Source organism: Tetrao urogallus, assembly GCF_951394365.1.
Source record: "Tetrao urogallus genome assembly, chromosome: 19".
NCBI lineage: Eukaryota > Metazoa > Chordata > Aves > Galliformes > Phasianidae > Tetrao > Tetrao urogallus.
In genome coordinates, this window is record NC_136832.1 from 9,829,539 (window position 1) to 9,845,719 (window position 16,181).

A 16,181-nucleotide genomic window follows, 5' to 3' on the forward strand; every position below is an offset into this window, starting at 1 on the left:
GCATGGCTGTCAGGTGCCAACCAGCCCCGGAGCGGCTCTGAAAGCAGCTCAGCTGGCGGCAGCCTGCCCCCATGCCCGTCCTGCTGTGCCCACATCTCCCAGTGCCACGCCAGGGCTGGGGCCGTGGGCAGCCCTGTGCTGCTGGTCAGCAGGATGAGGCCCAGCTCACCTAAACACTCGGAAAGCTCAAGAAATAATAACGTGGCAGACGCCTCTATTTCACCTATTTCATGGCGTGCAGGTGGTGTGGAAGCCACCAGCACTGGCACAACTAGCAAAGGCTTTAAAAAAATTGCAGACGTTTCAGATGAAGAAAATTCTGTGCAGGGGCAGAATATTTAAATAGAAAATAGTTCACACAGATTTTAATCCTGGATTATTTTAAATATTATCCATATTAATTACAGTGCTATTGCCTCTTTCCTAAGTTCTTTATCTACTTTCTTGGAGGGAAACTAATTCTGGAGATCATAGAAAACATTTGTTCGCGATTATCCAGAAACACATGCAAACAAGGCTGAAACAAGAGCAGCATGCAAAAATGTATTTAAGGACTATCATCCCAAAATGCTGCTAAAAGCTATTAACCAGTACGTGTTAATTGCCACAGCATTCATATTAATTTTCACTTCAGGCCCGACATTGCGGAATATTTCCCCTGATACATTTTAAACAAAGTTTAATTTAAGGAACTGCTTCTATCAACACTTATGAAAATTAACAGCCAAGCAATTAGCACTCATGAATTATCCCTTCCCCCATGCTTGCTACGGCATCATTTTTGAAACAGTTGCTGTAAGAAAAATTGTTTGATTTTTAACCCATCACCAAAATTACCCACAAAGAAACCAACTCGCAATGCTGTGCAGAGACACCATTCCTTGCAACAGGATTTTTAGCATCTGTCCAGCCAAAACTTCTTTCCAGTCGTCAAGTAAACCTGCTAAGGCCCTGTAAGGTCAGACAGATAAACTAGAAGAGTTCCTTAGACCTTGATTTTCAGCTAGTATTTGGCCTTGCACATCAACTTTGCCAGGGACTCAAAGATCCCTTCCTTTCTTCCAACTTTCTCCTTCAACTATTTTGCATATCTTTAGCATTTCTTTTTGACTGTCCTTTAGCACTTTGGTGCTTGGCAGCATTCTTCTAGGGATGTAAGAGCAGCCATGTGGTGACAGGCATCTCAAATTGAATTGACAAGACACTTCAGTGATGAGAACTTCTTAAAGGCAGCAGACTTGGAAGAAGAATGGATGTGGAATGGCTTCAAAGATTACTTCAACAGGAATTGTACGCAGAGGCCTTAGCAAGAGTTATTCATTCAGGTTCCTGTGAAGCTGAATAGTTGATTCTTGCCTGATTTCCTTCTATCCCAGTAACTAAATACATCCTGCTAGTTCTTTTCTTACCAGTAGGAACAGTCATATGGTTGAATAGCTTTGACATTAATATAGTACCAAATCTGTATTCTTTCAGATTAATATCTCAGAGAGGTCTCATCACCCTACTTTCCAGCAACTCATGCAAGCCACACTCATGATTTGAAAAGATATACCCTGAATTTCTATTAAATGAATACTTTTACAACAGTTAGTGAAAGCCAGCAGACAATACTACCCCCATTTTCTACATTTAGAAATAAGGGACCTCTCTTTTTGGGAGCCATAGGTAAGCTGAATGTTGTGAATCTCACAGCTGCGTCACTCAAACACAGTGATTATGATGCTGTTGGTGCTTCATTTTTGGTGCCTGGCTACAGTTTTCAAGTCTTTCTTGCAGTCAGTCTTACTTTCCCAACCTATCAGTTGTCAGCAAGTTGGAACAATAAGCAATGAAAATACAATTTTTCAAATCTTGTACACGCTGCAACATACCAGAACTTATGTATAAAATGTATGATTGCGTAGTTTGCATGCAGATAAAGAAAACCAATTCGACCACTGATTTCTTAAGCCTTCAAGTAATCTTCTCTACAACGACAACCTAAGTAATAAGTAAAGGCTACTTTTCATACAATGTTCTTTGCAAGAGTTTGTGAGGTTTATTAAGCAAGAGGCATACCCCACAATATTCACTAACCATGCAAGCAGCTGTGGAGGCTAAGTTTACATTAACTTCACATAAAGGAAAAACTCAAAGATGAAGGTAAGAATAGTTACTAAGTGCATCTTCTGGCTAAGAACTGAAGTTTTACAAAGCACACAAAAGCCACAACTCTGTCCTATGGAACTATATGACAAGACTCACCTGAACTCTTGAGGTGATTAGAATGCTTGAAATGGAGTTGCATTTCACAAGCCATATTCTCTACTTTTTTGGTAATTAATGAACTGATCAGAACAGGAAGAAATTAGAGTGCTCTAAAATTTTATTATTTCATAAAATTGCAGAAGTGGTTATGAAAAGGACTCTAAATCTGGCAGAAAACGCCTGCAAGATGTAAGCATTTTAATAGATTGGCTTCGTTGATGTTATGGTGCACAATATTTCCTAATATTTAACTGATTAGCTTAAAATAATACATCAACTGCAGAGGGGGAAGACCCAGGATAAAATGGTTTTACACCACTTCAGGTCAGTTGGGAGCTGAATTACTGTCAGGTAAAACCATTCTGCACACAATTAAGATGAGTACAGAAGCAAACAAAGCTCACACACAACAGTAAATAGCTTTCCTGGAGGTTTCCAAGTGAATCACAGGTGTTACTCAGTCAGCTGAAAACACATTACAATACTCAAATACCCATCTATTAAAAAAAACAGACCGACCGAAACAAAGGCCTAGCTATAACCTTAAAGATTTCAGAGTCACTGTGATCTCCTGAGTAAATACATAATTAAGTAGGTTTTCTTAAAGACATGTTTAATTAGGCCCCTGGCCCCTCCTCATCCCTCCTGCCTCTCCCCAATTATGTACCATTTCCCCCAGAGATGCGTGGCTCTGCTAATTATGCAAATAAGTCATGTGCTATTCCCTGAAAGAACTGTATCTATCTGAAAAGTACTGCTTACCTATTATCAATGAAAATAAATACAAGACTTGCAGAATTTCATTAAAAATAATGTAAAAATTTGGACGGTTTGATTTTACAGCTCTGAAGATACAACAAAATGGACACACAGAGCCAGACATTTGTGTTTCTTCTCCACTCAGATGGTAACACATATGGAAGTGCAGAGGATAAATTTCGTGAGCACACTATTGAAAAGCTTGAAAAAAATAAATAGCGCTCTTAGAATTAATACAGCTCGTTTTTAGACCAGCAAAATGTCAATTCTGTTATTTGGGAGACTTCACTGGCTGTTCTGGTTTCTAAATCACAAGGAAGCTGGTTCATGTCACACACTACACATCACGACTGAGTAACACTGATGTATTTCATTAATACCTGAAACTGATTTGTGCAATACAATATCCTTCAAACGGAACGATCTCCTGCTAAACATATCGGACAAACATGAAAATTAAGATGTTAATTACAGTCAACTATAATTCATATCAATATGGTAAAAAGTAGTTGGGATTATCAACGTGGGAAGGAAACATACTTAAGGTCTTCAAGTTTCTGAGAAGAACTGCAGCAGGGAGCCCACCTGAGGCGCGGGTGTTAAAGCAACAGGGCCGGAACGCCACTGAACTACAGCTTGCCCTTAAAGAAGTACTGATTTGATTTTTACTTCCACTATGTTTGACTGTTAGAAGCGAATGTAAATATTTGCCAAACTGAGATTTCATGAAGTAACAACTGCAAATTAACGTCTGAATAAGTGAATACCGGCAAGAACTGCTACAGCCCATCACCTTCAGGTCAGGAACCACTTGGATATAAGAAAAATAAATATTGGGTTCACTTACCTTGCCATCAAATTTTGAGTACTCATTGAAGGGGTTATTCAGCTGTAGTGGGCACTGCTCAAGTCGCACCGACAGAATCGACTGCTTCCCAGAACAGGGAGATCTTACTCTGAAATTCTTTTTTTCAAATAGTGAGCTCAGCTCCTCTGCTGTAGATCAGAAAGGAGAAGACAGCATTTGTATTAGGAGATGTACAGAGGCTACTGATGGCCACAGAAAGATGGCATTATGTGAGAGAGAGGGAACAATACGAAGTGCGTAAAACAAGAAATGCTCAGATCCAGCACTCTTACAACGCAACGACACAAAAATACAAGAAGTTTGCACTAACACTTGGCCGAACAGGAGATGCATTCTTCTCACATCATCACCAGATCCACTTGGGGGAAGATAAAAATAAAGTTCTGGTCTTTCTGCTTGCCTGTTTTTTCCACGTGAAGAACTACTGCTCCATCTACAATAGGGATGCAACAGCACTTCAAACTAAGTTTGTGACACACGACATTAGGCTCTCCCATTGCTGTACTATAACGTCACTACGCTGTCAGCTGGAGGCTAGGACTACTCTAATTCAAAAGAATCATTTCTGTGGATTTTGCTTCTCAAGGTAAGACTGCATGCAGGCTCCTCTCAAAGGGCCAAACAAAGTTCCAGACAAAGAGTCTGGGCAATTTTAAAAAACAAAACAAAACAACGAAACTTTCTAAATCAAAGGTGGTAAAAGTTAATGAGTACTTTGTGGAACCTGTGAGGTCTCATAAAGTCCCTTCTCAGATGAAGGAATTGCACAGTTGAATTACTGGCAATGGTTCAACTCAGCAGTTATAGGCATACTTAAAAAAAAATATTTTTTTAAATATGGAGCTCCTTGCATTACAAGGACACCACAAAACCAGGACAGAGCCTGGGGTGTTTTAGCATATTAGTACCAACGGGTCTCATCTGCCAGAAACTGTGACTGAATCTGGACAAGCTTTCTCCACATCTGCTCTAGGAGCAAAGTGCCCCAAACTCAATCAATCACTACCTGAGAATCAGCACCAGTTCTCCTGCACTGACTCTGCTCTGCATTCACACTTTTGGATTCTCTCACATCTGAAAGATTTACGTGCTGCTCCTCCAAAGGAATGACAAAGCTCCTGAGGCAGACTGACTGGGGACACAACCTGCAGAGAGTTGATTCATTTCTTAAGCTGTGAAATTAAAACATGTCAAATTACAGCTACTCAGAAGACAGTTTATTTTTAGCAGCCTGAAAATTCAGACAGTGGCAAAGGTGCTAAACACCAATACTAGCAGATACCCAGCAGCCTTGTGAAGAACTTCGATTAATAATAAAAAAAAAAGATTAAATCCTTCTTAAACGTGCCATATTGAACACCTTTAGATATTCTCTTTTGTAACAAGTTTACCTCATTAGAAAAAACAATCTCAATTACCTTTATGCTAGAGTATTATCACTAATTGACAATTCTCAGTCATTTGGAAAGTACTCTGTGCCCAGGAATTCAAAACAACAGTTTTAATGGCTCAAGTGAAAAAGCAAGTATTGTATCTTTCAGTTTTGTGTCTAGGGAAATGTTAAGATGATTTGTATGCTGTTTCCTTTGTGCTGATGTAGAGGAAGAAAATTTCCAGAAGCACTCCACATTTGTTAGTGATGCCCATTTTGCTTTCAGTTCTGGATGGGATTTCACACAAGTCAAATTTCTCAGGTGACTGAAGAGTTCAAACACGTTCTGTAACACCTATATTCTATGGAACTAAACTGAGCTGACCGGGATACCATTGCCAAAAATCTTTGTAATTTCAAAAAAACATGGCTCATCTAGGAAGAACAACTTGAAAACCTAAAAGAAGATCGATTCTGAGAAACCACCATCACTCATTAAGTGTTTTGTAAAATAACTTTTTACAGACTACAACTGAGAGACTTGCAATTATTCCCTTCCATCTAGGAGAAAACATTTTTTTAAATGCAAGGAGAAATTTCAGAGGAAAAGGCCTCATTTTCCACATTGGATAGCTTGAATTGTGAAATTTTTAATTCTTAACTGAAAATAAGCTTTGCTGTTACTCAGTGTCACGGTGCTTTTTTCAGCTCTATGCAATTTCCATTTACGTGGCACGGAGCAGAGACGATACTTTCGCTTTACTGAAAAAGCACTGATGCAATAAAGGTGATGTGAATTGGTGGCACAACCAAACAAAAAGACCCCAGCTGTGTTACACTTTACTTCCAGCCAGCCAGCTTCTCCTGGGGCACCTCTGTATCTGCTGATCTCCTAACCAGCTCCAAACACAGACACTTTCTTCTCTAAGTCTTGCAATCACTACAACCTTCTCTCTATCTCATTCCTTTGACAAGGCAAGCAGCCCATTTCACAACAGTGGGCAAACAGACAACTAAGAAATACTCTTATTTCTTGTTACCATAGAGAAAAATACTTCTCTCTCACACCCTTTTATTCTGGTTAGTATACTTTTATTTTTGTATGTAGTAATTAAAAAAAGAAAAAAACCCCAAAGAATAATCTTTCATCTAATGCCTCAAATTACGACTATAAATCCACCTCCAGAGCAATGCAAATGCTTGCAAGATTTTCCTCTTACACAGTGCAGCTCTGTGATGGGTTATCTATGGAGATGATGTTATCAGACTAAAGCAGTAGGAACCAGCAACCTTCCAGCCTCCTTTAGCCAGCAGGGTGTCAGCCATAAGCTTGACTTCATCTAGAGCTCAGATAAACACAGGCAGAAAAGAACAGCCAAATTCCTCCTACGTGGAGCAGCTACACCTATGGTTACTGCTTTCATGCATATTTATCAATAATGTGAAATGCAAGGAACGGAACAGATACAGGACATAAAGGAAGATGCAGCTGACATATTTCAGGGCTCCTCTTTTTTCTGGTCTCTTAGTACTACGTTGCTCTTCATGCAATTAAGTGAAGCAACTCCAAGAATCGCAGTGACAAAGCCAAGTGCCCGGAGTTTTTACATAACGTATCTTTTATTTAAATACGATCTGCAGCCAGGAGGGGCTGATCAGTACCAATGCAAAACCCAGCAGAGTTCTACAGCGTAGGACACCTCCTTGTCGCTGCCTGAGGGGTCACCATCATCTGCAAGGGAGCTCAGAAGAATGGAACACTCGTGCTGTGTGATGGGGTTTAGTGCTTGTGGTGGCGATGAGAAGACGGTTGGACTGGATGACCTTATAGGTCGTTTCCAGCCTTGTGATTCTATGATTCTAACATCACAGTGGAGCCCATTCAAATGAGGAAACTCAAACAGAATGAAGAGCAGGAAACTGGAATCTGACTGCAATGCAGTGTAAAGCAATATCAAACAGCATAAGCTAGGGATTAAAAGGAAAAAGAACTTTGTCATCACTGATCAAATGCTAAAAACACATTGAGCAAAGAGCTGGAAGTTATGGTAGATTAAACTTTAAAACATACTGCTCTGCTTACAGAAGTAGAAAGGCAAAAACATTTTAGAATGCATTAATAGAGGTATCAAACATAGCTGAACACTGCACTAAGGATTAGTGCAACTGTGTTGCTCATGTGAGCAGCTTCGTTCACTCCTCTAAAAGAGGAATTACACAACTGGAGAAGGTTCTGCAAATAACAGCCAGGAAGATACACAGATTTAGGCAAAAAAATAAGGAGATTACACGGGGACCTCGTTAAGATATACACAAATTTTGAACAAAGTAGGCATGACGAACCACACAGTGGTTTGAATGTGTGTCAAATACAACAGGAATAGATATAGCCAGAGCTATTTTTCATTCCTAGCATTACAGTTCAAACCTTGTAGAAAGTCCAAGACAGAAATACTTCACTTTATATTAATAACAAAGCAGCAAACGTTCTTGGGGAAATTAATGACACTGGTTTTTCCCAAGAAAAGGCGAAATAAACTAGGGCAACATTTATTGTTCTTTTGTTTAAGTAGATCACATACATACATACATACAACTTCTCCTTATCCAGAAAAATGATCACAAATTCTTAGATGTCCATTTCTAAGAAATTCTTAGATTTCTGCACACCAAATGTCTCTGGAAACAGCTGGAAAGCCATAACTTACATGGAGATAATTATGCTGCAGTTTGAATGCAGGCACTTGCCGATCATCTACCCAAACAGCACAGACAGTACGTCCCACTACTGCGTGTCACAATAATACTGAGAACCTTACTCCTCCCTTTTCTTGCTTACTGAGACAACAAAAGATAATGACATTACAACAGAAATCCCCAACTGCATGAATAACTTACATTGCACAAAGATACTGAACAGCCACTTCACGTACTTCAGAAAAACCACGTAGGTTTTAAACACCTGATCTCTGTTTTGCACTTGTTAGCCATGTGCAGTGCCCTGTTACAGGTGAAAACAAGTGGGAGGTCTGCATTCCCCCCACCAACACACCAAGGGCTGTGCAGAGCTGTGGAATGGAAGGCAAATACGATCGTCAGCATTTCCCTCCACGCTTCAAAAGCTGAAGTGAAAATTATGAACTGAAATGCTATAACCATCAAAAGCAGAAACAAAATCAGCAAAGAAGATAGAAGGTCTTTTCTTTTTACCTGAGTAAGAAGTGTTTCTGTCTTTCCACTGCACATTTTTGCATTTTATTTGATTTTGTCTCTCTTTCCGCAGACGTTCTAGTCTCTGAGCTTGAAAAGAAATATTATAACTATAAGTTTGTCAATGAAAGTTTACCATAAACAAAGACATAATTAACTATCTTTATATGAATAAAGATGTTTTATATTGCATATGTAGGAGAAAAAGTCATAAAATTTTAAAGGTGGCACCCCTGAAAAGCAAATACCAACAAAAACATGAAAATGTTCTTGATTTATAATTGAAATTAGAGGATATAAAACATTAATAGAGATCATAAAGATAGTATTAACATGGAAGAGAATAATAAAATGTGAAAACTTCTGTGATTAATATGACATTTCATTATATAAATCATTAATAACGGTCTTAAAGGAATTTTAATGCACAAATGAACTGAAGTGAATATTACATTACAGGAATAAAATTACTGTTATGAATTACTCTACCCGTTTCAAAAATTAAAGATAAATGAACTCAGACTAGACTATTAAAGTTTTAAATATAAAATCCTTTATCTAAAAATCATGAAAATTATAAAATGTCAAAGCTATATAAATTAGCATAGCTTTTTCTTCAGTATGCTGGAACAGTTTATAGGTAGTAAAATAAATGATTTGTATCTTCACAACATTAGTCAAACCTTAAAATGAATATAATATTTCTTTAGGTATATTTTGACTCCGTCTCCAAAACAGGGCCTGAAGAAACGCCTCCAAAGCAGAGCTTGGGCGGAACGGCGGCGGCCCGGCAGGGCTGTGGGTCAGCGCTGAGTGCGAGCGCCCTGCTGGGAGCCGCGCGGCTGGAGCCGGGGCCGCCACCCAGAGCAGCTCCACGGAGCAACAGCGGCCCGGAGCAGGACAGGAGGCGGCTGGGCAGGAGGCCTGCTGGTGTCGGTCACGGGAGGAAACACGAGCAGTTCTGATGCGTTGAGCTCATTCGTTAACTAAAGCGTGTTTTTAGAAGGGATTCTGAAATACTAAATCACCCCGACAATTTTTAGATACAGTTTGAGATCCCTGAGCCATTTTGCCAATTAAAAAAGAGGCTAATAAGTATTTCCTATGCCTTCAACTATTGGTATTATTGCTATTTTTAACATTTAGAACCATGGACACCAAAGTGAATTTTTCCCCATAACAACTCTCAACCTGGCCACTGATGGAAAAATATTTAAATACTTCCAATGCTGTGAAGCTGCAGCAAGCATTTTAAGGTACAGACACAAAGAGAGACTTCACTGCCTATTTCCCACAGGCAAGAGGCCAATGCATAAATGCTTCTGTGCAGCTGTGTGAAGAGTGAGGAAGGTGATATTCCCAGTCATCAGTTCAAATACTGCATAAAACACTGTTGCAGCGTGGATATTTTATTCTGAAAGTAACCCCTTTATTTCCCCCTCTAACCATTATCCAGACTGAGGTTCAAAATCACCACCCGAAACCCCTTCAGCCTAAGTGAACCATCATAAAATATCCGTAAGATTTGCATGCAAAAAAAATAATAAATAAGGAAAACCCCTAGAACAGAAATAAGAGCAATGTGTGCGTTTTCAAGGTGTGCGGTAGCCACAGAGAGCAGTTCATCAAAGAGGCAGATTCTGACTCACAGGCAGGGTGCCCCCGGCCCAAGGATGGTGTGGCTCCATGGGGCAGTGACAGCCCGCCCCGCTGCGCCCCACAGGAGGATGCAGGAGGTCAGCGTACGAAGTCAGGGTCAGAACAGGCCTACCACCACGCAGCCTCTACCATCCAGCTCTTCCAGCTATGGTTGCTATAAAACAATCCTACAACATCAATTTCCATTCAACTCTAAATTGGATGAATTATCAGTACCTACATTAAAAATTCCAGTTATTAAAGGTTTATTCTCACAAGCAACTTAGTTTGAAAGCTTTCTGTGTGAGAAAAGCCACTGACCAAATGTTGCCTCATTAACTATTAGCAGCTGCAGGAGCCTTTGTTCTACCACACTGACAGGGAAATTTGCTTTTCCCCTGGCATAACACCGTGCACAGGTCGACTCCACAATGCTTGTTTTCTTGGGTATGGCACTGCTAAGCTGCACTGGGACAGAGCCTGGAGCCAGAGACCCCTACGACCCAGCCAGCGCCTGCAGTAAAGGAGGAAAATCTCATAGGCAGAGGATACCTCTATTCTTCCCAAACACAACGTGCAGTGCCCTCACACATCTCTTCCACTGCGCATCGCCTTCAAATCAAAGGGTAACTTCAACACATAACACTCATCTCCAAATCTCCATACTCACCTATCTGACGAAAAAAGGCAGAAAACTGGCTTCCCACTGAACTTCCTAACCTTTATATTAGCATATGCCACCAACTGAAAACTTTCACAGTTTTCAACCATAACTTAAATACAGATAATTTCCTCAATCTACTTGAGAAAAAAAAACAAAAAAGGAGTAATACTGTTAAATCTTGAGACTTTGCTTCTCCTTCCTCATAAACTGTACCTTTACCTGAGCTAAACAAGTCCTCAAGGACAGCCTCAGGCAGTCCGGCACAACAAACTTTACACCATGCCTCTGAGTCAGGCACATCACCAGCTTATTTCCAAGTATAACTCAATTAAAAGAGACCTGAACTCTGTCTTTCCACAACTTTTGACAACCGGTTTGTAAAAGGTATTGCCAGATATTTACTGCCATTTCACCTTCCAGGCTGAGCACAGATGTTTTTTCTGTGCTCTAGGTGGTGTTATACCTTCAGAAATAATTTGGAAAAAATAGGATAGGCTATAACAGAAAAACAGACCAATACTGACCACCCCACATCAGCTTTTTCATACATATTTGAAATTGTAGTTTTCGTTTGTAGCATTCCCTGGGTGTAAGTAGTCTGAATACTCCTACCAATGAATGGAACAGTTTTCTTCTACTCCAGATAAACAGAGCCTGTTTTGAAAAGGTAAACATCCTTAAATTTCCTAATTTGCTGACTTCAAGCCTAGCTCAAGGTTTTTCTTAGATATAAGACTTCAGAAGATAAAAAAAAATATAGACAGATCATTCACTTCACTGCCTCACAAACTCCACTATTCTCTTTTGTAACACAGATCTGATGCATTGCTAGGTAGATTTTTCTCAGAAAAGAACCATCCTGTTCAAAAGTTAACACCCCTCCAGACAGTAACCATAGAAATACCAAAGACTGTTCACGTACTTTGGATTTAGACCTGATGTCTTTACAATTTGTTTCAATATGTAAAGCTGACTACCTCAACTCTCCTCTGTACATGATTAAGTAAAACAGCAACTAAGACTCAGCTGACAGCACACCAAAGTATCTGAATCACAACACGTATTTTACAAAGAGGGGCTCTATATTACAGAAGGGAAAAATTGGCAGATAGCTAACTAGTCATGCTATGATTTGTCAATCCTGTCCATCCACGTAATACTAATAGAAACTAAATTTAAAAGGTTAACACTGTTTCAGCTGCAAAGATCACTTACCTGTGTTGGATCGTCTTCTAATTCCAAAGTCCCAGCTTGAGGTAATGTCAACTGATTGGGAATACACATAGCCCTGAGTCTCACCATTGCTTCCCTGTGGTTCTGAAGCACTATCTCCACACGTTGATGAGGGATTAAACTTCTCTAGGTCAACATCGTGATCTATCAGGACCATTTCACACATCCCTGTGTCATCACTGGTCACGTGTGACTGCCGAATGTGAGCAAGTATAATTGTTGGGTTGTCCAGGAAAGCCATTCTGCCCACGAGACCACCACTTCTCTATACTATCTTCTCTCCATCTTGTTTCATGGACACAGTACCTAGAAATGCAACATACACAGCATTAAGAAAACAAACAAGAAGCAACCAAATACTGACTAAGAAGGTTCATATTTTGGATGCACAAAATCTGATTCAGTTTTGTACAGCAAATAATTTCAATTCTGTTCCAGTTCCCGAAGTTACGCGGTTTGCTGAGATCCACTTAAAGAACGGTGGTTTCATGGTGGGTCACATCAGCCCGAGTTCCGTTCTTCATTTTCTGACTATTTCCATTACAGAAAGTAGGCCTGCTGTCCCTGAAGGATTCCTTGCTGTCCTCAAAGCAGGAGGCCCCGAGGCAAACACCTCCCACCTCGCTGTGCTGCACGCGCCAAAGGCCTCCTGGCCGCATGACCGGGGCGGTGTGACCACAAGGCTGCAGACACAGCTGAGCACAGCATGCAGACATTCTAAAAGTGCACTGAGAATGTAGCTTAAATATAATTCCTAGCACAATGCTTATCAGAAAACAGCCATGCTTACCTGTGAGCAGTAAGAACTTGCCTAAATAAGCAACTGCCTCAGGCTTCTAAAGGGTCCACAAACTCCCAATCACAAATTACTGCTGCCCCATCAATGTGTCATATAAATGCTGGCACGTTAATTGTGTATTTATAAGATTGTTAATGGTTAGTTAATGTACCTCCCACACTATTATTGTACTTGAAATGATTTAATGTCTGCTAAGGGAGTTAACAACATGTAACAGCAGATGCGAGATTTTTACCTTTATACTCTGTACCCCGACTTCATGCTATTAGCAGACAGTGTGCTCAATTACCCAAGCTTCTTTACCATTTTAAACACGCAGTCACTTCTCTAATAAACAGAAACACTGAAAAATTACCAGAAATTCCTTTTCAAAGTCCAAACTTTAATACAAAAGCATTTCCCTTCTTCCTCTTTAGAATTTTCAAAAGGATACATAAAAATTTATTTTCAATAATAATTAAGTATTCATAGAAATTCCAGTTAATGTAAACAGTTATTAAAAAAACAAAAAACAAAAAAAGAACAGCGCCCAAAATTCAATTTAGATATTTATGCCATACTTCAGCATTTGTTACCTACACAGCTCTAACTGGTTCCTCCTTTGGAAAGAAGCAAAGTAAACTAGATGGCACAGCTCTGGTCAGAGAAATGCAAACCAAAGACTTCAAAGAAGCAAAGTTCAATTTTGCAAGCTTTTACATGAATACCTTTAAACCTCCATGTAATCAATTTCATCAACATTAGATACCAGATCAATTTTTGGAGCACACGCCTCTCTGCATTCCTCTCACCCACAGCTGTTACCTCACGGGCAGGAGCTGAACCGAACAGAAGTCGGGACTTTCCAAGCACCACAACTATACTTTCTTCAATCACCAACAAAAAGCCAATGCTATTTTTAACACGGTATCTAAATATTACACTGCTATTAAATAAAATACTTTGCAGGCAGCTGTCAAGCTTACTCTGTGCAAACACTAAAAATGAAAGGAGCAATGTGAAACCTACGCAGCCCTAACAGCACTTCTGTACGACATGCAGTTTGGTGGGATGATGAGATACAACCGACCGCAAACACCTCCCGTGATTCATCCCGCAGAGGGACGGACCCTCGTTCCATTCTGGATCTTTATGAAGCGTCTGTTGCACTCCGTACACGTTATCCAACCTGCCTGCAGGGCGCTGCTGCTCAGCACACGCAGCACAGACGGCCGCTGTGCAGCCAGGCCTCGGGCAGAGCTGCGCTGCTGGGTGCCCTCAGAGGAGGCGTGGAGCAGCCAGGCAGCTGGATTGCAGACTACTACTTTTACCACTTCTACCACGTGTTCCTCTTCTAGTAACTCACTGCTGTATTTACAACATCTATAGACTTCCACAGCAAGCAAAGCACAGCTGTTATGCAGATCAACCTCATCCATAATTCAGTAAATAAGTAAAGCATGACATTTAAACAGCTACCCTGCTACCACGAGGGGACATGAGGTCCCACACAGAGGCCCTGTAGTCACCTCCAGGTGCACGAACCTGAATTTGGGGAGGAAATTTCATTGCCACAATGTATCTATCACCTCTTGGGAGCCCTCCTGCTTGCCGGAGACGCTGTATTTTCCAGAGCAAGTCAGATTTGCTCAGTTCCATCTCCCCCCACCCCAAACATCTCCCCACACAGCAAATGTCTGACCGTGAGCATGAAATAACTGCTAAATGCAGGTTTCTTGACTTAGGGGAAAGCATCATCACTGTCGGTTTCCAACACGCAGAGCCAGGTCAGGGGGAGCCCCTCTCCCGTCCGGCCCCCCTCAGCTGGCTCCCTGCTGCTGCACTGCTGCCCTCGCCGAGCTGCAGGCCGCTCACACACTGCTACGCAGAACAGGCCGTGCGCAGTGACTGCAGCTACGGCCCACGGCCTTTTCCTGCACTGAGGAGCACCAGCCAACACCCGGCTCCTGCCTGAGCACGAAGAGCACCAGCTCCATGCTGGACTTTGACTCGACGTTCCTGTCATCGCGCACACGTTGGCTCACACAAGGCAGTCTTAGCAGGCACGTGTGCCCGATGTATCACAAGCACACAAACTGGTTCCCAACTGGGATCAGAAAAGAAAATATACATAGTTATAGCTCAGCCAGCTACAATCTACTCACTGCCGACTTCCCCACGGCTATTGCTCTTAAAGCTGCAGGCTAAGGGCACCTCTCTGTGACACACTGCCACTGACCAAAGCACAGGAAATGCTTTCCTCGCAGAAAAGTTCTGTGTTACACCTTTCATAATTCCAAATATCACATGTGAGCAAATTTACTTCCTATACCTCTAAATCTACAATAAGTGATAAAAACTGGAGAAAGCTGTAAGCAGCAGAAACTCTTCTGCTTCAGAAAACAGCTAGAGCTTGGAAATGTTACCAACTCAACAGTAACTCTTTCAGACCAACTGGATGAAAGCAGCTGGAAGTTCCACACAACATTCTCCTACCAGTTCCTGCAAGGATTTGTGTATTAATAAACTGAAAAAGTAAAGAGTAAGAGTGAGAAGCAGAAAAAGGATATTTCCTATTTGTAATTCTACAGACCCAGCTCATATGGAAAAGACGCTTAAGCTGACTGTCTCCCTGGGGAAGTAACAGCGGGTTAAACCCTGCTCACTGCAAACAAAACCATTCCAAACAAAAATGCAGCTTGTGGAGGGAACAGGGTGGGTCTGTAGGCACCTTCCGAGAGGAATCTCACAGTTACACCTCAGCACTCCTGGGCCACATTCACTGAGCTGCACGCCTCTCTGGCTGCGAGTCTTTAAAGAGATCTTAAAAACTAATGAAAAAAATGAGCAGATTAGAATAACATTGATTTTCCTTACATGCACCAAGCTGGAATAGGACAGTGCGAATATACTTCAAAATTTATGATTCAGTTTATATGAAATAATTTCACAGTTAACTTCTGTCTGCGATTGCTACATAAATGGTCCTGGCTATCTACATTTGCAGCAGTACAAATAATCAAAACCCTTGAATGCCAGACTCCTGTATGTGGAGGATAAAGGAAAGTGAAATGTAATACATGAAAATTCAAGCCCATTTTTCAATAAAAGCTCAAGAGCATTTAAGAATGCATGCTTGCTTGGAGAAGCTGTCATTCGTGCTCTGCATCCTATCATTAAAAAGGAAATAATCATTTAAGTCATTTAAAGAGGTGCTCTTTCACAAGCGAAATGGGAATTTGAAAGTTATGAGAAAACAATACATTACACACAAATTCTGACAAAATTCACCGTTAGTTTTCCAACCTGAAAAATCAATCTGACATTGGATATTTGTTTCTATATGCATGAACTGCTCAGAACTTGCCTACATTTTTGCTGTCAAACCGGTCAGGATGCAAGTTATGCT

At 40.8% G+C, this 16,181-nt stretch overlaps 1 protein-coding gene across 3 annotated transcripts in view; it reads right to left on the reverse strand.

Moving 5' to 3' along the window:
• The window catches only part of MAPKAP1 (MAPK associated protein 1), a gene marked incomplete at both ends in the record, with an annotated part of 76,328 nt that extends 64,093 nt beyond the window's left edge, over window positions 1-12,235 (reverse strand). For all 3 annotated transcript variants that reach the window (XM_079544573.1, XM_079544574.1, XM_079544572.1), the window contains 3 exons: window positions 3,857-4,005; window positions 8,460-8,549; window positions 11,977-12,235. In XM_079544573.1, the coding sequence (XP_079400699.1) occupies window positions 3,857-4,005; window positions 8,460-8,549; window positions 11,977-12,235 (498 nt within the window). The remainder of the gene's footprint in view (window positions 1-3,856; window positions 4,006-8,459; window positions 8,550-11,976) is intronic.
• Between the last annotated feature and the right edge of the window lie 3,946 nt (window positions 12,236-16,181).